Raw genomic sequence first — 25,615 nt, forward strand, 5'->3', positions numbered from 1 at the left:
GGGGAGCCGCCTAGCTGTAACCGCACATTGCCACCTAGAGGACGCAGGCAAATTAACACATCTTGGGTACGAGAGAGCAAGCAAGTTTGCTCTTGTGCCTATTGATTGATTTTAAAAGAAATAAAAAGTTGCATGCTTTTCAGCTCTTAATTATTTCTACAAAATGGCAAAGGCACAGGAGTTTGTGTGTGTGTGTGTGTGTGTGTGTGTGTGTTTGTAATGAGTTTGGAATGGGAAGAAAAATATGTTTCTTTAAGGAAATGTGTCACAATGTTGTTGCTATTTTAAGAAGAAAAAAATAATTGTGCATAGATTTATGTATGAACTTAATTTCTTCAATACTGTCTGGACTATCTTTCATTTGTACACATCCCAGGATGCTTCTTAAATATTGATATTTAATATTGATACAGAACATAAACAAAACAAATAAAAAATGAAGCCTCTCCCAACAGTCCGGCTCTCTTTATTGCTTGTGTTTGTAGTATTATGTAAATGTGTTCAGTTACATCCTCTCTCTCTCTCTCTCTCTCTCTCTCTCTCTCTCTCTCTCTCTCTCTCTCTCTCTCTCTCTCTCTCTCTCTCTCTCTCTCTCTCTCTCTCTCTTCATGTATACTACTGTGCAGTGTAGCGTTGATTTATATCATTTTACCATTGAGTATTTAATTAACTGCTATGCGTTTGTCAGTCCATTGAAAACTCACGCCTTTTTAGCATTAAACATGTTGATCTAAATGTCTGGATGTAGTTATTTAACAATTCCTGTTTTCCAGTAGCGAAGGCCTAAGGAAAGAAAGAAAGAAAGAAAGAAAGAAAGAAAGAAAGAAAGAAAGAAAGAAAGTGTACAGATAAACCCTTTCAATTCAAGAAGTATTTTTGTACCTTATTTTTTAAGTCACCTAGAGAAAAAGAGAAAACACTTCCTATTTGAGTAAAATATTAACATGGAATGGAGAATATCTCACAGATGCCAGATTTTTCACCTGTAAATTGAGTTGAAATTCTACAAGCAATCTCCCTCGGCAGAAGCCATAGCGGTGCCTAGCAACCTCTCCAGCACAATAAGCCCAAATTAACTCGGGGGCACAGCTATTATTCTATAGAAAGCACTGCCAGTTACAAAAATCTTAAATTCATACACAGTTCTAAAAGTAGTTATCAAATGTAAATCACGTGACTCTTTGTCCAAGACAAATCGAAATCTTGCACGGCTGAAAGAGATTCGGGGCTTATTGTTCTTGTTACAGCTGAAGCCACTTTCCAAATACCGCAAAGCAGCTACAGACAATCAAATTGAATACATGCCAAAATATCCTGGAAGCTATACATGAATAGTGCATGCATGCCACTGTCAGGGTACCAAATGATAATGGTTCTATAAATCTACAGGGATGCAGGTGCAGGATTACACATGCTGCTGCCAACTTCCCTGCCTGTGGGCATGACTCCTGCAGCTTAAATACACGATTCCTCCCTGTCAGAATTTTCCGTGCTAATAAGGTTTCTGTTGACAGTGGTTACTTTAACAATTCCACATTAGCAAACAGCCTCCGAGATGTCTTGAAATGAACCGCTGGCATTCTGACAAGCAGATTCAGATGTCTCAGGAACTCTGGGCGCCTCGGTAGGCAGATTAACTCGGAGATAACCTACCAAGTCTTTAATGTGCTGTGTTTCTTCTTGTGACATTGCAGCATCTCACAGGACTGAGGCAGACCTACCAATAAAAATACAGAACAGTGGGGTTGATGCAGAACGAAAGGCTGAAATAACAGAAGGGCCTCACACTTCAGTTCCTGCAGTTGCCCTCAGGGAAAGATGATTAGATTCACCATCAAGGTCATGTGCCCTACTGTATGCTGTCAGAACTAGTGAGCTTGGAGGAGCAGTGTTGGTAGCCAGTAGAAGGGTATCGGACAAGTTTTCCTATTTTTGTTTTCAAATTTGTACGGTTCTCTTTGATACTCTATAGTGACTTTCAAAACTGCTTTTAGCTAAATTTGAAACTACTTTCGAGGAGTACTATTCTGAATGTTGTTATTTATTGCATTACCACCAGGTGGCGGTGGTGTGTTATTTTGAGTGCATGCATGTGTACTTTTGTTGGGCTTGGTAGAGTGCAGGTCTGTAGATTGTTCCTGTTAAGCATCATTTTCAGTGCATGATAAAAAAGAAAAATATCAGAACAGGTAATATAAGCTGCTACCTCAAACCAAGGCATATTCACACTACCTATAGGCTCTGGGTAACAAGTGATCTGCACTAGAGAGAGAGAGTTTTCATTTCAAAGATTTACAACTGCCCTGCTGGTTTTACTGAAGGAGTGGCTCTTCTTTGATGAAACAGAGACGCACGGTAAAGTTCTGTGCTGTAAATCAAGTTAAAGGTGTTTCCTAAGCTAGAGGCATCCTGTTCAAACTCAATATTCTTGCTGTAAAAACAGAACATGTTTCATACTAGAGATGCTTGATATAAAGGGTCAACAGTGTTCTGCAAGGAGAACTCCATTTCTTTTCTCCGGCACATTTCAATAACTTCCTGTGTTCATTCAACTGTTCTTTACCATCTTTCAAGAGACTTCACTAATGCATCTTATACAAGATCCTTTGTATTATTTATCAGACAACTTCAACTTTCTGGTTCATGTCCTCGTAGGATAGCATTAAAACCAAGAGCAGTTTATTAGAAATGTAACTATGCAGTATTCCAGCAATCAGTAGGTAAATTGTATGCTGCATGTCAAGCAGGCTGATGTCTTGGCTAATGCCTTGATCAGTGTTTTGTGTTTGCTGGATACCAGTTACATGTACGTGACTGTTTTGGTTTCCTGGGTGATTACTTGTTTCAGATGATCTCAAGCCTGTCCATTTATCATCCTCTTCTGACAACAGTCATCCTTGGCAAAAGCTGTGTTCTGTACTGCCAACCAGACTGTACTGCCTGGCTCCTGCTGCTTCAGCTACTTGAGCTCTCAGAATGATACATGATTATGATAAGGCATTTGTATTCAACACACAGTGTAAAGGTCTATTTTTTACCCTATGGGAAAATAACAGGGAAATTACCCTTTTCCTTGTAAATGTATTACATGGACAATTTGCCTGCAGTGGAAAATCAGATCCAAAGTCTTCTGTTTTTAGTTGTTGTCCTGCTATCAGCTATATACAAACTAACTAGACAAGTACATAGTTAATCTATACCTGTAATGGAACTTTTTTTAAAGCACTTTTACCTCAACTTCCACTAAACTAAAGCCACAGGGGAGCCATTAAAACACACCTCTGCTGATCTGGCAGTAGCTCAATTACAAACGGGGAAAGAATAAGGCTCTCTAATGAAACATCACTAATGAGCGAGGAGTTTTCTCAGGCTTCAGAATTCTTAAAACATTTTTTAATACAATGACAAACTGCAGTGTTTGAATGTTAAAAGTCACATCATATATTTTTGAGCTCTTCCACTAATCTAGCTGTGCAGTTCTCCTGGGAGCTCTGGAAGTCCAGATTGATAAACAGCATTCCTCCAGCTTGTACCTGGAAAGCAGCATGAACCTGAGTGGAAGAAGCTGCCCATTGGAAAAACACCTTAAAAAGCAACTTGTTATGGGCGTGAGGTATTTAGTTATTTGAACTTCTGTTTTAGATTCACTTTGCATCCATTTCCATTTCTGTCATCACATACTGGTGACGCTTGACATTTAAACTCAGTTTAAAACCCCTGTGGCCTCAGCTGACCTCTTCAAATCATGTCAAATGTCTTACACCCACGAAGGGCAGGGTGTTGCAGATTGACAGTTTTTTTTTTATTTTTTTATTTTTTATTGAGTGTGTCCAATTACTATTTTACCCCAGATTTTCTCCCGATTTGAATGCCCAATCACTTTTCCCTTCACCGCAGCAATTCCTCACACGGCTCAGACCCCATGATTTAGTGGGTGCCTTCCGATCCCACGACCAAGCCAGCTTCCTTTTTCATCCAGGAACTCGAGAGCGGATGTCTGCGAACTACCAATCTCTGGAGGACAAAGGCCAGCCCTGCAGTTGTCCGCTTTTCAGCTCACTGGACGCCTGGCCAGCAGCGTTCGCTGCAGCGCGATGAGGTGAAACAGTCCCTGATGCTTTTGCCTTTTCTAACCCACAGGAGCGCCAGAGCCAATGTGACGCTCCCTTCAGAGTCCCCAGTGAAGACCGGCCTACTTTACACAACCAAGATGCAAACCTGCGCTGTATGACTCACCGCATCCACCAGCAGAGTGACAGGTTTAATGGTTATACTCGGGTGTCTACCAGATGTACAGTACTTCACAGACATCATTCTAAAAACTGTATATTGAGGCCACATGCTTTGTTTGTTTTTTTAAACATCAGGACGTGAAGACTGAAACAGAAACTGATACAAAGTTAACCTACACAAGAAGAATAAATTCGTGAAGATACCAAGTTGCTCTTTAACATTCGAACTGACATTGATTCAATGAGTAAAAGGCACAATGGTAGCAATTACTGCTTGAATTCAGAATAGAAATACACATGGGTTCATGGGTTTACAGACAGCTAGAATCTAGCGGATGATGTACACTCAAGAAATACAGCTGCATTGTAAAAGCAGGCTATTGTTACACTCAGTCATGTCTTCCTGTACATTATAAGTGAACACAAGGTAAGTTAATGCATGTATTTATATAAGAAAAGAACATGACTAACATGTCCCGTCACTGAAAAACATCCTTAAAAAAAACATAAGATGTGCAAACATACTATGCATTTATTTATTACAGTATTACAGCAGTGGCCTAGTTACAATTGATTGCACACAGACTCGTGTGCATCCTGTTCCCATTTGAATGTGAACTAAGCAGGAAAATACATCACACTCTTTCTGAATAAAATATGGAAGCATTTTCATTAGGATTTCATACTATCAAAACTACCCCAGTCCTGTATGTAGAAATAATATTTTCACCGAGCAATGAAGTAGGTACTAAAGTGGCACTGTTGATTTTTTTTAAAGGTTTCTTCAATTAGGCTTTCTCTGAAAATCTTTCTTCGCTGCTAGCATTTCATTATAGAGTAAACCGATAGAGATGAGAAAGCCGGTAATGGAAGGCAGGCTTGTTTCTGTTGCATGAATAATAGGGAGAATGGTTAACATTGCTGGAGGGAGAGACCAGCTGTATTTTTTATTCAAAAGGGTTATTACTGATTTTTGAAGATATCTAAGTAATAGACCAGGCATTATACTGATTACGAACAGTATAAGCAAATCACCAATCTCAATGATTCCAACGCGTCTGGATTTGTTTGCTGTACAGTCATTTCCAATCATGGCTGCATAGAACAGATTTCATTTACAACCATGCAAAAATATACAGTTGGGTTAGGCAAGAAAGTTCAAAATGGGCTTTTAGAAAATAAGGTACTGTCTAATAATTGTGTGTTAAATTGTATTTAATAAACCTTACAGCAGGGTTGTACATAGGGACAATAATAGGACCAAGGGGCAGACAGCAGTACATTACAACAACAACAAAAAATCTGATGCTCAGCTCTGGTTGTACTGCCTACCACTGGATTATAATACATTCAGTGGGTAATCGCAAGTCATTTGAGGGAATGTGTTTCAATGAATCTTATTTGCAGTATTAGCTTCACTTTCCTTCTGTCACATTAAAGTCACTTCTGATTCCAAAATCATAAAGTGCCTATTACCTGAAACGACTGCATTTTTGTAACAGTTGCTCTTTATGAATTCCGCAAGTCAAGAATGTATAATAAACTGATACTGAACAAAGCCTTTATTCCTTTTAAATATACTTTAACATGATACTGAAGTTAAACTAGCAATGTGTTTAAAAAAAGATAATTACAACATGCTTAAATTAATAACACACCAGTTTGAGTTCAAAAGTTACTGTAGAAGCCAATTTTGTTGAAAAGTTCATTAAAAACGTATTAATGAACACTTAAAAACATTCTTTAAACACCCCAAGTTAAAGCTTTCTGAAGATGGTCCTATATATCAATTCAAGACAGTTTTGCTAGAAATACACAACTCACCCAAAAAAATACACCCTATAATATCTTTAATATGTAGTTAAAACAGTAATTGTCCAAACCATTGCTGTTTTATAACCAGGAATCCCTATCTAAAAATAACCTTATAGTACTTAATTAATTGAAATAATAATATGATGCTATCTTGTCATTCAATATGTTTTCTTTTAATAATAGTTTTTCCCAAAGGGTAAAGCCCTTCCCTCACATGCCAGATGGTTATTGGTAGAAGGATATGATGCAAAAATAATGAAAAGGGTGATGCACAAAGGAAATATTTACTGATCATGTGCATGTGTCATAGAAATTGAATCTAACAAAATATTTCCATAAAATGTCTCTGCCAATTCATATTCATTGTATAGGTCTCAAATGTGCAGTTTCGAAAGAAACACATATTATAGCAAACATGATATCTGGTTCTATGCTAGGTTAAAGAAAGCTTGTTTTTTGACTGTCTTGTGCTTTCATTTCACCTAGAGAGTGAAATGATCCCCCACCCCTTTACTGGCTTCCTTACTGTCAATAACCAGTCAGCTGCTTTCCCTATTGACTGGCATGCTTTCAGCCAATAGCAAGCTTTGCCCCTGAAAACACAGCTGTGGGGAAATGACCCAAGAATAAGGTATTGAAACTGAGAGCTTCCTTTAAGCTAAAGTAGTAGCCGATATCATGTTTTAAAAGTTAAATACATGAGTGCTACAACGTGCATTTCTTTAAAAATGCACAGTTTAATAGAAGTACAAAATGTCTAAGATTAAAGGAATTATTATTATTATTTTGTTAGCTAGAATTACTTTAGTCTAAAAAGGTTGACCATGAAAAATACTTTGAAAGATCAAGACAAGAAACAGTCAGTGTTATGTTACAGACACTCCATTATCATGAATGTCATATTGGCTATAACAGGTTGACAAGGGAGAAATGACAGTCATTTGAACTTAAGCTATTATTAGCCATAAGGTCCTGCACAAATGTATTATAAATTACCTTTCCCATCACGTTTAAAATAACTGGCAGCTAGAAAAATTGTTCCATATTATCTGTCATATTAAAAAAAACACACACACAGTGCCCATGTTCTCTCACTTTCAGGAGATACAATCTGGTAAATCCTAACAAGATCAGGAAGCAATTTAAAAAGGTGTGCCTTGAAATGTCCTCACAGCAATATGAGATTTTAACTTTCAGTAATTAATTCATTGAACCATTGATCTTGCTACAAATGCCAGTGCCTTTTATCAAGCAAGCCAGAATGAATATGCTTCATGTAACACTTATATCTGGAGGGAGCGGCATTTGCTAACTTGTAGAAATACCTCTAGTAATGCTTACTGTACATGATGGCATTTGCTTCTGAAACTGATTTATTTCTCTCAGACAGTACTATGAATTTACTGACTGGGCGGTCAGGGCTCCAAATAGCTGAAGTTTGCTTGTAACTGACATCTGTTAACTTTGCATGCTTCAGTAAGCTTCTCTCATGAGGTTTTAAACAGACTTGGGTGGAACTGTAACCCTTTACCCTGCAACTGCATCAAACGCCTGATAAAGATACAAACGTGCAGTGCTACTAAGTGTAAGTGGGCTCACTCAAAGCTGCTAAAAGACACCAGGTAATTAACCGGATAGAGCCACACAATTGTAACCTAATTGAAGACGTTCTTACAATGAAGCAGAGTAGGGAGAATTTAGATTTTCGACCCTTTCGGCCATTTGATTAGAACACAGCTGCTTTCCATGTCCCATCTGACCTATAAAGAGTTCTAAGTGAGGTTTTAAAATGAATGTTCTCATTAGTGCCATAATCATTGTACAGCAATGAAGACACTGGCTCAAATGCCTAAGTTTAACCTCTAACTTTATCAATGACCTCTTCCATTGGCTGAAAATACAACGCTCTAGATTAAAACGTTAAACCTATGTCCTGGCACTTTCTCGTCAGACGGAGGACACCAGCTAACGTATGTGACTTCTAACAGCAAGCTGAAAGGTGTGTGAAGTATCTAAATTATAACAATTCTGTGTTTAAATCCACTGTTTGGAGACATGTCATTATAGACTAACTTAAAATATGTATTTATAAAAAATAAAGATACAAACATAAATGAATATAACATTCACAACGTGATAGGAATAGCGGTTTAAATCACCCAACTATTCCTAAATTAAATCATATAACTCGAGTTGAATGCAGTGTGTGGAGCTATAACTCGAACCCCGAGCGCGTGATAATAACAACATTCTGAGGAGCGGAGAGCCAAAAATAGCGAGTTACTATCCATGGTGCTGAAATTCTGTGCCGGTTTTCTCCGTTTACAGCAACGTAGTTCACAGCTCGCGAAACGTCTGGAGAAATAATTGAATAATACGCAGCACCCTATATAAACCAGCATTTGCAAATGAGGTGATCTTTTATTTTATTTTATTTGAGAAAAAAACAACACCATTCTATTCATATTCACAAATACATTTACTGTAGGATACTGTAGGCTACGTAAGTAAGAATCAAATATACTGTTATGTGTTTAATAAAGGTTTGAATCGCAGTTACAGTAACTGGGGCACATGAGCTAGTTATACTTTTGTAAATGTTTAAATTGTATTATTTGATGTTAAACATTCTCCTAGCGCTGTTTCTTTTCCCGTAAAAAATGTTCTATCTGGTGTTAATAGAATATATAACCCAGCCCACAGAAAGACGGAAAAACACAGCAAACACGAGGAGGCAGTGGTATTTTTTTTTATAGCATTTTCCTTTAAGATGATGTAAGAGTTTATTCCCCAGGATGGTTTCTCCTGGCACTGCTCAAGCAACAGCAACTGAACCGCTTTGATAGACCTCGGTACCACCCTGCTCAGTTCCCAGAGCGTCAGCGCAGCTCCGCGCAGAACTCCAGCTATCTCTGCAGAGCAAGGCTGCCACATCTGCTATTTCTATCACAGCGCTGGCTACGCGAGCAACATGCGTTGATGCTTTTAACACAGGATGCGCGTGGACGTATCAACTTTGATCAGTTTGGGAGAGAATTAAGGAGAGAATTAAGGAAGTGTTGTTTTTTTTCAAGGTGGTATTCCATATCATTGGAATACCTAGTGTGCCATTCTTTGAAGTTATTTGGGACCAGTCGAGATCCATGTTAATGAAGACGAGATTATTGCTATTGTATGGAAGCATCCCTGTTCAAGGACTATCTAATTTATAAAAAAGCAAAATAAAAGCTTTTTTAACGGGAAATATTTAACAAGATCTTACAGCACTAAGGTGAGCATGTCTTATTACCGGGTTGTATGCTTTAGTGGTTATTGCAGAGGAAAAAACGACAAGAGAACAAACAACTCCTGCTTTTTTTAAGTCCTGGTGATTTATATTCATAAAATTTAGCGTCTGCACACTGACGCCTTTTGAGTAATCGTTTTTTACTCATTTGGTTGCTGTTGAGTGAAAATAGATGTAGAACAGCTGATATCAGTTTATAGCGCACAGAACATTCATTTTCACAATTAAACGTGCAAAACCTTTTTCAGAATTTTTCTTTTCTTTTTTTATCATGAACTTTTTTTAAAAAAAGTGCAACTAATAAGTGCAATTAATTGATACATTGATATTTTGTGTGTGACGTCGAATTATTTTAAAAAACGTTTCAGACACTCACAGCTGGACTAACCGTTCCATTGGACATTGTAGATTATGCTATGAGGAGATTGATGTGTTTGTTTTGTGTGCCTAGTGCTTTCCTCCAAACAACAGATCGCACACTGTTCTAACCTAGTGATCTTTTTTTAAGAGAATAAAAACCGAGTGGTGCTTTTTTTTTTTTTTTTTTTAAAGGTGCCTGATACATTTTTCCAAGTTTTCTGTGTAGACACCGGCTCGAAGATTTTTGTGTGTATGACTGAAACGATGGCTTTGAGTGGGAACTGTAGGACTTACCCTCCGACAAAAGAACAGGGGTCTGTTCAGAATTCTTTCCCCGATGTTGTAGAGCTTAATGTGGGTGGGCAAGTCTACTTCACCCGCCATACCACCCTAATTAGCATCCCCAACTCCCTACTTGGAAAAATATTCTCTCCAAAAAAGGATCTCACCAATGACTTGGCAAGGGACACCAAGGGACGATACTTCATTGACAGGGACGGGTTTTTATTTCGTTACATATTGGACTATCTCAGAGACAAGCAAGTGGTTCTCCCTGACCACTTCCCGGAGAGAGGAAGGCTGAAAAGAGAGGCGGAATATTTCCTGCTGCCCGAGCTGGTCAAAATCTTGACCCCCGATGACCTTAAGCAAAGCCCAGATGACCTATTTCATAGTGACTTTGAGGAGGCATCGCAAGGCAGCGATCAAAGGATATGCCCACCGTCTTCATTAGTGCCGGCTGATAGGAAAAATGGCTTTATTACGGTGGGATACAGAGGGTCTTGCACCATGGGCCGAGAGAGCCAAGCTGATGCCAAGTTCCGAAGGGTGCCGAGAATCTTGATTTGTGGAAGGATAGCTTTAGCCAAGGAGGTCTTTGGGGATACCTTGAATGAGAGCAGGGACCCGGACAGGCCACCTGAGAAGTATACATCCAGGTTTTATCTCAAGTTCAAACACCTGGAACGAGCTTTTGACATGCTGTCAGAGTGTGGATTCCTGATGGTTGCCTGTAATTCTTCAGTGACAGCATCCTTTGTCAATCAATACACGGAAGACAAGATTTGGTCCAGCTACACAGAATATGTCTTCTACCGTAAGTCACAGACTTTTCAATACTAATACTGGTGTACTGTCTGGTACATATATGATATGCAGTATATGTATAATAACACTCTAGTCTTAATAAAACCTAGTCAACTTCTAAAAACATTAATGTGCAGTGCCTTATATGGATATCTTTTTTTATGAAACATAACACAAGGCATATTCCAGCCCCTGTAATGTTTCAAACGGAGGTTTATAAAAACTGACTTTTGAAAGAAGTCACCACTTGGAGGCAAACTTATCTTATCCTTCATACTGGAGCTGTAACAGATACTGTAACTGAAATAGATTATTACCATAAAGGACAGCATGGAGTTATGTAGATATAGATTCAAATCTAAAGTTTGTGGCATTGTTCTGATATGTTATTTTGTTTTCAATATCCCCTCTTGCTCTTCAAGCACAGCCGCTGTACATTACAAGATTTAGCTTATTGAATCAATGCAGAATCACAGACATACTGTACTCTACAAATATATACATTTCTAAGAACATACACCTCTGTTTTTGGAATGTTAACATGATTTAATTTTGTTGATAGCCCCATACTACAGTATATTAATCCAGAAACACAACTATTTTTACCACAGAAAATACTCCAGGTCCACTGTGGAAGTAACATGCATGTTCGAATGTATAATCAAGCGTGTTGTTGTTTTACTTTTGAGTTTTGTATTTTATTACTTGATGTAAAGCATTATACTGTTATTCAAGTGTTTTCAACAAGCCCTCCTCCTTATTGGTTTGGATTTACAAAAAGGTATAATCATTAGCAGTTATAACACACACGTTTCAGGCAGTACCAAAGAACTGTAGCACACTTTCAATCACACTAATGCTTTATGAATATGCCCCACAGTTTGCACTGGATTTTTATGTTGTACATTAGCCATCATGGGTTTACATTAGTTTTAAATGGTGTCAATTTGTCTTCATTGTTTTTCAGAAAGCAAAAAAAAAAAAAAAAGCAAAAAAAAAAGCAAAATAAAAAAAAGAAAAGTACTAGCTAGTTGCAGGTAGATAGTTATTTTTATTATGTTCAAATTGTATTATTCCTCCAAAAATGAAAATTGGAACAAAACGATATTCCAGACCCACTCCACTCCAGCAAGCTGTGCTTAAATGTATGCCTAGAGCTCAAGGTTTGCATTTGGTTGAGTTGTTACAGCCTTTCCACTTCCATTCTGCAGCATCAACCTTCATTCTGGGTCTTACAGTATAATAGGGTTCATAATGTTTTATTGTGCAACAAGACATACAGCATTTTGAGTTGTGCTGCGTATTTATTGTTTGTAATTTGCTTTTTCCTGTGCTATTCAACTGCTTCTCACATAGTGGGGAAAACTCCTTACATAAAACTCCCCGTAAAACAGTCCTATGCTCTTTTGAGGGGAATATATTTTCATCATCAATTGTGTTGCTCATAAAAGGTGCTCAGTATCAGGCTTCTCTATTTTGATCCATAGTGTAGGGAATGCACAGGTAATAAGAGCTTCTCCCCATTGCCCACAAGCATGTCAGTCTACCCTGGAGGACCCCCCCCCCCTTTTATATTGATGGATGTGCAGCCTGTGTTCCCATTGTTGTATTCTTTTCCTGCAAAGCTGCACAGTGTCAGTTAGCTTCTTATTAGAGGCTACTCTAGAACTTTAAAATGAAAAAGGCTTTGTGTGGTTCATGCATTTTAAATGAAGTCTCGAGAAATAGAGAATAATGAATGTGTAATATGAGAATTGAATGCCACCCGTGAGCTTGGGTACTTATCCACGATGTATCCACCCCTTACTGTTATCTACAGTATGTATTTGTACACCTCATTTCTCCTGTTATTTGTGCTCTTTAGTAAGTGCTTTAAGTCCTAACAAAATAAGTTTGGTCTTTACCATAGTTAGTTAGTCATTAGTTGAAGACATCATTCTTTGGTATCTTGCACTAGAGAGATACAGTTGTCTCCGGCTAAGAGAACACCCCGCGGGAAGCAAGCAAAATTCTCTTAGCTGAAGTACTCTTTAAGACGGAGTTGACCAGCAGACACAATATGAATCAGTTAATAAATAAACATTTATTACTTGACCTGAAACAACTCACCAGAATGGAAAATGACTTGTGTCTGATTCACATTTTTTTCAGGAGCTCAAGCAATTTCCAACTTTTTGTAGCAAAAGAAACAGCGTCTCATTTTGTCGTTTGTTTACATGCCATTTTGTAGCGATGAGGTGCACTCATGGAAATCAGACTACAAAACGAGACAATGATATGACGGCAGTTCTGGTAAGATTGATTAAACCAATCAGTGTGCCTCAAGACACTCTCATGATGACAAGTCACATTTGAAAAGTTTGATGATGATGAGTTATGAGGTTACAAAACACTGCTGCATCAGTTGTGAACAAATTACTAGCCAAAAATTGGTTATTTTAAGTGAAGTTCCTCTTCCTTTGGGCGGAGCATTTACAATGGGAAAAATCAGTTTCACCACAAGGGTGTTCTCTTAGGCAGTGTTTTTTTTAGGAGGTGTTCCTATATGCAGGGACTACTGTATATAGCATCATATGGCCAATTAAAACACCCTTTGCTGGTAATGTCAAATACATCCCTTTGGATAACCAACTAAAAATACAGTTGGTGGGTCAAGATTTAGAGGACATGGTCTTGAGCTGGCATGTTGTCCATTGAGGCTTGAGTTCTCTTGACATTAAAGTAATGAGGTGCACATTTCGATCCATTCAGCATCAAGCTGTGGGCTTTTCTACAGTGGCACAGTGCAAAATCTCTCCTGATGCTTCACAAATGCTATCCAGCAGATGCTGACTTTTGCATAAAATATATCTCATAAGACCCTCACCCCCATCAAATATCATGTAATATATGACCCAGTTGCAGTATGTGGACGACTAGCTAACCTCAAGATTGCTCTTCCAATTAAAGACCCTGGTTTAAAATGGAAAGCAAATAAGAAAAGCCTGACTCATTAAAATGTTAGTCTGGAGAAGCACTTTACCGTTTTAAAGAATCGATAGTAATGAGTTGTTTAGTCTTTGGAAATGCACAGTAAAGTGAAGATTGACAATGACAGTACTGAGGAGAAAAGTGGCCTGTTATCCTTGCCCCTTCATCATAATAAACCATGGCTCTAAATGTGAACAAATCAGTCACCACCGGTGCCAAATAATCAATATCAGTTTATCAGTATGGATTGACAACGGGATGCAATGAACTAATCCCACACTTCAATTAATCGTTTGACATAACAGCTACCATGGACGCCCTAAGCCACCCACCCACCCCAAAAGGGTGTTATACCCCTGGATTGTTGGTGTTGTTTTTTTTAAGGGGAACAGTTTGTTCTAAAAATCTGTGCCTGTTTCATCCCCCTGCCATTATGAAGCAATTTACAACTTTTTAGATCAATCCAACAAAAGTTCATTATAACAGTCAGAAGTTTTCATAGAAACAAAAATCCAAACCACCATCCAAAAGCAGTATACACACTGCAAGCCTGTGCACTCACCAAGACATATCACATGTGGCTGTGATGTATGGCCTAGTTTTCTCTGCCATCCTACCAAGCTAAATATATTACAGTATACTAATGTCTGTTATGATATTGGTTCTACTTCATTGCAACAGGTAACGTAATATGCAATTTACATTAGGAACAAAGAGCTCTCGCTATTAACATTTTCAGGAACCCAAGCAATGGGCACAGGTAAATGAGGTATGCCTGGTAGCGTATTTTATTTCCACTGCACATTTCCATAGGTTTATTTAAATCTGCCATTTTATTATGTTTGTAAATTGATTGCTCTTTTGCTTCAATTACAGCTTGAACATTGCAAGGGAAAAACAACAACAACATCATTTACTTTGCAGAACTGCATCAGGCCTCATGTCATCATAAGGCTGTGTCATGACCTTGTCACAGATTGATCAGTATGTTCCAAGATACAAAAGATACTACCTCTGGTGCTTGGCTTTTTCAGATCTGATAAAAATCCTGTCACTATCGTGAGCTGTTTGTGGCCTCAGGTCAACCGTGTGCTGTAGAGGGTTAATATTGGATCCATTTAGACTTATTCCCAAGAGAAACGCCTTTGCTTTTGTTAAGTTTGCAGACAGACCAGTTTCTCCTATTGCTGCTATCAGTTTTATTTCTGTTTGTTTTAATGTCCTACTAACTAAATATATTACAAAGGCAGGCTAACTCTTTACAATAACAGTTGACATGTTAATAAAAATGTACTAAAATAGGCAATTCATTCCACATGGGATTTCGACAATACAAAGGGATAAGGGGTGGATTTCCAGGACACACAGATGTATCTGTGGGATGTTGATCGACTGGTGTTTACAAAGGCTATTTTTTCCCTTCAGTTTTACACAATCCATACCGTAGGGACATATGATTTCATATGTAAACCATTCTTCTCCTCATATACAGAAAATAAATTTTTCAGAAATCTACATTGTTCCTTGATATTTGCTACAACCCTTTACTGAATGACTTTTTTTCGACAACATGTTTTTACATTTTTTTCCATCCATCTCACAAACTAAGTAGTAGAATCTGTTGCCATGGAAATGGACTAACTCATGTTGCAGGGGTATTGTTATGGCGCCATTATCAAAATAGGGGTGCAACTTTCAGTGTAATAGACAGCAGCAGGTGACTGCTACTGATGTATATGCAGTAAAGGGTTAAACTAAAATATCAGTAACTCTTCAGGGTAACTGGGTGGGTCAGTGCACTACAGCTTTAATAGGGGTAGTTTTATGAACCTGGCTAAAGGTTACCTAACGCTAGTCCCAAACCTGATCTTGAAACCTACATTTTATTTATTTATTTATTTATTTATTTATTTTTGACAGACGTTTCTTGGAAACCTATGCAATTACAGATAATCAGCACTTTGATTACTTTGTAATTCTTGTCATACACACCCTAAATACGTACAATACAAACCCGTAAAATGCAATCAGCCTCTGTTGAATTTCTTTGCCTGATTTATTTAATAAGAGCTACAAACACCAGAAGAAGCCGTGGCTTAAAAAAGAACCTGGTAAATAAACTGCCCTCGATCTGTAAGTAGAAACACCTGTAGAACATGGACAAGGAATCATTTAACAGCAGTGGGTCTAAATACCGTGGCATGGACCTTTAATGGTAACAGTTAAAGATCACTCTTTGGGGATGTTCTCCCGCAAAGAGAGATCTACTGACCCTCTTATTAAAATCACTAAATACAATAACAAATACAATGGAAGGAAATACAGCAGGATAGGGAGCTTTATGGGGATGGTTATAAGAGCCACCACTATGGAGGTCAAATAAGCCATGCAAAAAAAAAAAAAATAACAACAACTTTATAGTGAACTTTATGGACAGATGAAAATCAGCCCCTAGAGATGCTCCTTTTTTAATTCAAATGATAATGAATTAGAAGCAATATGCATAAATAACAAAATCCATCAATCTTTCATTGAATCTTTGCCAATGAATAGTTTGGAAGGCTGCCTTCGTTACGCAGAGCTACTTTTTAATCTTTCTGCACTTTGCTCTGTTAACTTTGACATATTATCTTCCAGTGTTTCATGCTAGTCTGCATTATGGATGTGCTTTTTAATTATTTTTATTGTGAACAAACTTGGTGGTCTCAGTGAGCAGCCACGGAAATCCTGGATATCTCCATGTAACAGAAATAATAAAACTTAAAACACGTACAAAAAACACTGCTGTATATTTTTCACTGAATGAGCGCAAGATCATACAAATTCCAAAAAAATGTTAGTCTGTTAGTTACAGTACAGTTTTGACACTTAGTCAGTGAAATTGCCCATATCAGCAACATGCCCAAAGTGGAAAGTCCTAATTCTGCCACCAATAACATGTAAATGTGCTATATCACTGTGTGATGAAGGGAGTTAACAAGGGAGTGCAATGAAGGGGCTGTGCCGCTGTTCAGATTGACCCCATTATCTTGGTATCTTGCTTATCAGGTTTATTATAGCTGATGCTATTTAGGCAACACATCCTGGGATGCTGGGATAGAAAGTTATGTTTTATTTACAGAATTCCATATTGAAGACGTTTGGTTTCCTTATTACAATCTGACAATAAAATGGCTTGGGGCTAACTTTACAGAAGTGCAGAATATACCAGCAGGATTATTGACCCATGACATGTATAAATCTATCAGTGAGTGAACGTCAAAGATTTCATAAAAGTGGCATCTCAATTAGTATCCCACTGTTGTAGGAAGTGATCCATGGCAAATGTGGCCAAAGGGGGGTGTCTCATTTTTTTTATCCTTCTCTGTTACTGTAAAAATGGTGAAGAATACTAGATCACATAGCTGGAAGCATTTACAAGAGGGCACCGTGCTAACATGTTTAAAAATACATTTTAATTCAATATAAGGGCTAGCATAGATGCCAAAGGACATGATCCAACTGATTTCAAAATGTTGATAATGTAGAAAAAGATAGAAGGGAAATCAGAAGGGATGTTAGAATCATTGGTTGATTGATGAAGGAATAACATTTTTCCAAAATCAAACAGTAATACCACTGATGAAAGCATAAGCCAAACATTTGTTGACTAAAGTTTCTGATATGTTCATTTTGGATTTTATGGTAAGACATTGGTTTTGAAAGGCACAGTATAAATCCAGGTTTGTTGTCAATGCTGTGGGAAGTCTTCTTACATAATTGGTGACTGCTAACATGCACTGTGTGCTGGTGCTGGCTTCACACTGCTTACAATTTCTTATCACTTGTTCATAAAAATTTAGATAGACGTCACTCTGTTTCAGCTAATTGTAGCTCAACATTTACAATACTAGTTTACAGACATGTTTTAGTTCACTCTCAATATAATTGTCAACCTCCTATCATTTTGGTCAACATTTTGATACATTTTGACAATTTCCTGCCTCCCTTGGAAGCTCAAGGTGAAGCACTCCATTAAGCTTCACAATATCAGGCCATTTCACTTCATCATTGTGTGACAGGACTGCTGTGAGCAGGCTTAAAGATGCACCATGTATTCTCATTATGTTTAGAACAGGAAACGTGGATAATGCAATGTTACCGTAGTTCATATAATATGTTTAAAAAGAAAAATAAAAACTTGCTTGTGTTAGCCTCCTTATCAACAGTTCAACATTTGAGAGCACCGTTGGTTTCTGATTGCAATGCTTCCTTCTCCCCCAAGATGGAAATAATGCTGCCCCCCATGCCTTTTTGCCTCTTCCATCAAACTGCTTTGATTGGCCAGCTTTCAGTGTACTGGTGCACAGCAGGTTTCTGGTTGCCTAGCTTTCTAGCCACCTAATGTGTTGTACTTGACCAAGCTTTTGAGCTGCTGTCCAATGGTTAAAATATTTCAGGGAGCAGTCCAGACTAAAAAGAGATATTAAGATACTTTTGACTCATTCCTTTTAATTGTATTAAATAGCCTTAAAGAGAAATAAATCTGTTTTATAATTTTTTCTGTATTTTGTGTTGTTTTCTAAGTGGTTGTGATGCTCATTAAACAAGCATCACAACGCAATGCATTTCCTAAAATGTTCCTTTAAAGCAGCTTGGTAATGCTTTCTGTAAGCACTTTCTTCACCCCAGGGAAACATATTATAAAACACTCTAAAGGAAATGCAGTAGGTTGTAAGTAGGAATCTGTGTGTGTGAAAGAAAAAAAAAACTGCCTCTCCTTTAACTCTGCAGTGGAATCAAGAACTAGGTACACCTGTTCTTCTTTCTCCTGTTCCATTAAAATTGCTACTGTATGAACATAATTTAGATCTTTTATTTAACATCATGTAATCCAAGAAACTGCAAAATGATATCGCAAAGGTCTACCGGAGGCCATAATAGGAGTACAGTATTTCATGTTAGATTTCAAAATGTTACATTTTCCCATTTTTGTCAGTTTTTCATTAAGTAAATGGAAAACTACAAACCGGTATGTAATTCAATATGTTAACATAACATTATTCAGCAGGTTTCATTCGACTTTATGGAGCAGAATATGTTAATTCTATAGGGTGATGCAAAACCTTTCGCCGTATCTGTATATTTGCTGTTTTCATCTGTAAGTGAGCTGATGTCGCTCTGTGTTATGCTGTGTGCAGGCATCAGCACCTCTCATAAATATGACATTAAAGTGATGGTTTCCTGCTACATTTCATCAGACAGTGCTGTGGAAATGTTCGAATGGCAGCATGTAACCAAGCTGGCAAGATCTCAGTTCAGATTGCATTGACCGGATGAGGCTAGGATGTTGTCATGTCTGGGGGGGGGGAAGTTAGTTGGTCACACCCATAAAAGACAAATGCACACTAGCTGGAAAAGGAAAAGGAAGACATAAACTAAGAAAGCAACACAAATCTTATGCAGTACTTCAGTCTGTTTACATGCCTGCATTTTTACTTAGATTAAAAAAATAAAAAATCTTTGACATGTTGAGCTGTTATGGAACTGGCCAAATTGAGTTTCTTATAACTATATTTTAAAGGGCACATTTTTTTATTAGCTTTATGTGGGACTTGTTTTCAAAACAGATAGACCTGTTTTAATAAAGTCTCTAGGCATGTCTCCTGACTCGAACACTGAAAATGCACCACTCCTGCAGGTCCATATTTTTGTTGGCACTCAGACAGCACAGTCATGAACAATTTCTGACAGGCTGTTCCTCCAAAAATGAGCAGCACATTATCAGAACATACAAGGTGAGATGCACTTCTAAAACATCTTACTTTATTCCCCAAGTAGCAGTAGGGTGAAAAAGAAACACTGTAACTTGCTTATCTGTCCCTTGTCCAAGTTACTCCCAGCCCTCGGTCTACGGTATTTAAAAATAAGCATCTGAATTAAAAACGGTCCAAAAAGATTCTGTTGGTTTCTGTGGTCTTATTTGAGGTCTCTCTCTGTATTAGTGCTCGCAGTATTGAGATGTACCTGAGCTGGCCCTGCGGGCACAAAGCGAATAAACAAAACTAAAGCTAAACTAACTCCTTACTGTAGTAGCAGGTTGCTTGACATTTGTTAAATACATGTTTCTATGCAAAGGAGAAAAAAAAAAAACATTAATCCAATATCAAATGGTAGAATTCCTGTTAGGATAAAAAAAATGGTCTAAATGAGCATATTAATGTTCAGGCTTTGTGTTTTTAATTCTGTGAATTTTCAAAAGTCTGTATTGGCCTTTCTGAACCCTCAAAGATATCTTAGCATGAGCTCTCATTAGTTGAGGCATTTAAATGTTACCCATCTGATCAAGTGTATCATTATGTCTGTTTAAGAGGGTGCACAGCCACACTTTAAAGTAGATCTGTAAAATATTTAAATGATGGAAGATGCCCTAGTGTGATCTTTGATTCTGAAGCCCTGTCATTTAATTGAAAATGCTAAACACAACAAAGGGCAGTAATGATCTATTTGGGGTGCAATAAAGTTCTTACTTAATACCCGGAAAACATAACCTTCCAAAAAATTCCAACTGTTAATTAAAATAAATATGCTATTACTCAATTATTCAAGGGAACAGACTACTAAATGTGATGATCTGCTTTATTAATAAAGAATATTTCATGACATTTCTGTTCACCTGAGCTGTGTAGGGGATTACTGCAGTGAGGGGAAAAACGTTCTGGACATTTCAAAATGAGGAGAAAAATAATAATAATAATAAAAAAAAAACTGTAAAACAATCCAAACGTATTGATGGAAACAAACAATAAAACCTGATCTTGACTGTGATATATTTTTTTCCCTTTTCAAGTTATCTTTTTCCTCGATATGTGTCTTATGATATCAAATGTAATCTAGCCTTATGAAAAATCTACATTTGGGATTTTAAAAAGTCTTCATTGATAAGAAAATATATATTATCATTGCTCATCTCCCAGTGAAACTATATTTATACTCAAGCAGTTACCCAGAAAAAAAAAATACAATGTTCTGTAGGTCGGTACCAACAAATAGAACAGTTTCCTTAATAACAAAGATAAGTGCGTACTGTAACACTTTTTGACTATAATAAACCTACCATGGTTCAGCTTCTGCCTTTTTACAGACAGAATAAGGTAAATGTGAAGAAAAAAATGGTGGCTTGCTGAGGTTGAAATAAAAGCGATTCTCAGATTCTTGTAACTGTGCTATTATTTTAAAAGCGAATTGTACCGTTTGTTTCAAACTAATAGTTGCTAACAACATACATTCACAGATCTTGCCTGTCAAATATGACGTTTTGAAGGACATATTTGACACTGCAAACACGTAGCTGGTTGGTTACTGACAGGAAAAAAAGGCTGAAGGGGTGAGGACCTCCGGCTTTGTAAAGAATCTTTTATCTGCAAGGCAGTGCATCTGCTCATTATTTTAGTAGATGATTCTTCTCTAAAATGCTCTACAAAGCCTAAAGGCTTGATAAAGGTTGGTTAATAGAGGCCAGAGAATAGAGATGAGGTCCCGATAAGGGCCTGATAGTGGAACATGAAAAGTAAAGCCATCTACGGTGTGGGTATTTTTTTCCCTCCTCCCTTCCTCCAGTCTGTCTACTTTTGGAAATCCACTGGATCAATGTAATAAAAGTACCAGATTGTGTTTTATGAAAAATGGTTGTTGAGTATATTGATGAGCAGCAGACTGAGTCGTGCTTGTCTTGTTTTATGATATTTAGATGGAGTTCCAGCCGCTCTCTTTCTGAAAGGTACTCCTGATCTCCTGACTAAGATCGCAATGTTCCCCTAGCGCTCTGTCAGAGACAACAGTCAATCAAAGCCAGTCTGAGATTAAACGTTTCACGATGTGCTTATCTCTGCACTCTAGACAGCTGAGGGGGGTATAATAATAAATTGGCAGTATGATAGAAATCTGAAAATAATTGTACCCTTCTGGTGACATATTGGAACACACATATATTACAGCCAACAGATTTATTTTACAGTACATTTCACTGTAGATCTACTGACTACCATAATTTTTAGTGAAAATTAACCTTTTAACTACAGGCAAATAGATGGGGGGTGGGGGGGTTGTCTCAAGACTGCCGTAAATTCGTCCCAAGCTAAGCATTCATAGCCAAGCTTGAGGATTTTGTTTTCTTTGCTTAATATGTTTTTCTCCCAGACCCTTTACAGTAAACTATGTACCTTTGCATCAGCAAATCCATGACAGGTAGAAAGGGCTCCGGACTGCTGTGCTTCCTGTCACAAGAAGCCAATTTAAAAGACATTCTGTAATTACTGTAAACAGTTTAGACCACTTGGGAAATAAACCTACCTTCCCTATTGCTTCAACTTCTCTTTCTTCACCCTGCATACTAGATACTGTAAACCAGGATTGCACTTCTGGGTAAATTGGCCAAACTGAACATGAACTCCAGCAATTCTTTAAAAATAAAACCACATAACACCTGGTCATTGCCCTCCTAGTTGTTTAAAGTGTTTTTTTAGGCCTATTTCCCCAATAGAAAGCTTTAAATATATGTATATATATATATATATATATATATATATATATATATATATATATATATATATATATACATACATATAATGTCATTATGCATAGTTACACTGTACTTGATGTGTAAAGGGATTAGGATTAGGATTAGGTTTAGAGTTAGAGTTAGGATTATGTTTACGGTTAGGGTTATTGTTATATCATTGCAAAAAGATTTACAATTAGACAGTTATTACACAGTAATTAGAGACACAATAGAAAACGCTACCATCAAAAGTTGTATAAAAATGGTGAAACTCATTTGTAAATACGTGACAGGGCTGAATGTACACTTAATGTGTAGATGAAATGACCCACTTGCTATGAACACTTTGAGTTGGTAAATATTGCATTCATTACAGAATCAGTTTGAAAGTGGAAGATGAATTAAAACTCTTTCACAGCAACGTGACCCTGTTTCTCTTAAACTACTGAGAGACTGTTTATGTGTTTGATACGTTTGTTTTAATTCCTTTAGATTCAGTAAAAGCGTGTGTCAAACTGGACAGCTTAAAGAATGAAACAAATAATGTAACAGTAATTTAATAAAACATAATTAAAAACTCTTGTGTTTAACATTTACTGGGTTTAATTAGTTTTGACAATTTAATTATCCTTCTTACACTGAGTGTTGTGCTCATTTGGACTTCATCTGCCAAGGCGGTTTCCTAAGAGACCATAATGCACCAACTGGATCTGCAAACTTTAGAGAAAAATGAGCTTAATAGCAGAGAGCCAGAGCTATAATATTCATCAGTGGTTTAAACCATGAAGCCCAGTCTTTAATTCCTTGTTTGTGTCTGTTTGCATTGAGAGAGATGACTGGCTTTCAGTTTTCTTATTGCGTTAAGCCTGTCAGTTCAGCTTACACTCCACTGCCTGACAAACCTAAAGCCAAACAGTATGACACAAGATCACACACAAAAATGTACCCTATTTACTGTATATCTTACAAATTAAATCTTATTATATAAGGATAATCTCCTGTCGTTTTCAGAAGATACAGCAAACCATCTTAAAAGAGGCTTCCGTAACTTACATGCATACATATTTTATACCTGCCATATGTTGCATATGATCAAATTTAATGTCAGCATAACCCAAGTTAAAAATGTCTGGCTGTGTTGTGTATTGCATGATTTAAAACCACTGTACCATTACAGAATAAAGGGCTGCTATATTTAAATTCCCATCCTGGTCTGCTAATGAAACAGCATTGTTGCAGGCACTTGAAACATTAATTGTGAGAGACATTTCATTTATGTGTTCAATGCCTACTAACCTGAGTTCCACTTTAGCAGCCAGTTCTGAAATGTGCAAAATGCATTCCACCAAGTGTTATGAAGTAGCAGTCCAGGCAGAATATTAAGTGATTGGCTAAAGCCAGAGTCAATTACTACAGTGGCCGGATTAGATGGCGTGACTTTCTTGCCTTGACAGACTAACCCAAGCCTGGATAAAAAGCAAACTGACAGCGGTGCCCAGCCATTAAAAAATATAGCAATGGTGATGCCCCAAAACTTTTATTTTTATGATCTTCCACCATTGTTTAAAAAACAAATCACAGTCCTTTTAATCTCCCATCCCCCTCAATCAGATGCATAACACAGACCCACATCAAACATATTCAGTAAAAGATAAGAATGTTCAAAATGGTAATTGGTTATTTTATTTAAAAACCTGTTATTTAATGAAGTATGGAATACAAAATATGCTGAAATAATTTGCATAATCAATCTATCAGCTATAATATAATGTATAAGCAAGTGTTGTTTAAAAACATAAGTTTAGTGAGGCTGCATCTAATTTTAGTGTCATTGTGTTTGATCTTTAAACAGGAACACAGCGCATCACATCTGATGCTTTTGGATGTGCATGAAATTACTCACAACCAAAGTGGTGTTCTACTTTTGACATTAATTCAGAAAATGTTTCCAGAGGGAAATATTTTCCTTTACTGTTCTATATCACTGCTGTGCAGTGCAAGATGATGTCAACTCAAAGTGCTGTTTGCATTATGTGTTAATTTTACTCATGTTATTGTTTTAGCAGTAGGCATAATGAAAGATGAGTTCCTCGGCTAACAGCTTTTGAGCCTTACAGAACTATGCTTTACAGCAACACATTGTGTCTAGCTTTCCCGAGAGGGGTACAACAAACACACCAATCAATACCTAACTAGGCAGCTTCTGCTTATTTAAAATCGCTTTGCTTGAACACATTGGTATAACTGAGCACATTGCCCTGTGTGAAAAAAGAAGCCTTTGCGGTATGCAAATTAAATATTACAATTAGGCTTATTTAACTAATTCAAATACCTGTTTTAAATGGTTAAATAGGGCCATTTTTTGTTGGTGTTAATCCTGTTTACTCTTGAATTGATTGGTTTAGTGTCTGTTGCATGATGAGTGATGTCACATTTCTGCATAGAACAATTGTGTAACATACTCACATACTGTATGCACTGTAAATGCACAAGTATCATTCTAAGTGCTGCTTGTCTGTTTATGTAATATCAGTGGTTAGATGGGATTTGTATTCAATGTAGTGTCTAGGCCACAGAACTCTCAGTTTATTATCTCCATGGCTGATACATATCTCCAGGGGATTGAGTAAGCCCCCCCGGCAATATGCAGAGAGGTAGTAAGTAATACAAACATTTTAAAAGATACACAGTGACTTTGGTGGCTGTTTCGTTTTAATATCTATAAACAAAATAATGAATGTGTTATTTTTAGTATGATTGACCAGCTCTATTTTAAAGATAACTCAATCCAAATAGCTTGGTCTATGTAGTTTGATCTAATTACAGAAAGTAAAAATGAGCAGTTGTGTCTGATTAAGAGATATTTCCCAGCAGTCTTTTACATTTTACAAGTAGGAACGGAAGCATTGCACTGAAACTAAAAGCTCTTCTTCAGCGCAACTCATTTGCATTACAGACCTTAAAACTTGCATGATACTATTATTGGAAATGGCTTTGACATGCTTCAGCAGTCCCCAGAAGGTTTTGCAAATGCATACAAAAGGAAGCACAGCTCAGGAGTGCTGTCTGGATTCTGTGTTTCATTTTCCAGTAAGAATAGGAAAATTCTTAATTTGATAAAGGCAATGGTTCTCTACACTGCAGTTCATGGCATAGCAAATTCAAACATGCGCACATTCCTTCTCTGCTTTATCCAATAGTATATATCTATATCTATATCTTTATCTATATCTATATCTATATCATATATATAAAACAGCCTTTGTGATTTGAAAAGACATCACAAACCCCTTTACTGTTCATGTGAAATTCGCTATTAGGACAGAT

The 25,615-nt window shown here is 37.2% G+C and overlaps 1 protein-coding gene across 2 annotated transcripts in view; it reads left to right on the top strand.

Moving 5' to 3' along the window:
- The first annotated feature begins 8,647 nt into the window (after window positions 1-8,647).
- The window catches only part of LOC117413064 (BTB/POZ domain-containing protein KCTD16-like), a 45,348-nt gene continuing 28,380 nt past the window's right edge, over window positions 8,648-25,615 (top strand). Inside the window, exon 1 of one of the 2 annotated variants that reach the window (XR_009308245.1) lies at window positions 8,648-10,789. Coding sequence is in view for 1 of the 2 variants with exons in the window: in XM_058996979.1 (XP_058852962.1) it covers window positions 9,946-10,789 (844 nt within the window). In the remaining variant the exon portion in view is untranslated. The remainder of the gene's footprint in view (window positions 10,790-25,615) is intronic. The other variant, XM_058996979.1, reaches the window with a different exon arrangement.

The sequence above is a fragment of the Acipenser ruthenus genome, chromosome 23 (assembly GCF_902713425.1).
Source record: "Acipenser ruthenus chromosome 23, fAciRut3.2 maternal haplotype, whole genome shotgun sequence".
Lineage (NCBI taxonomy): Eukaryota > Metazoa > Chordata > Actinopteri > Acipenseriformes > Acipenseridae > Acipenser > Acipenser ruthenus.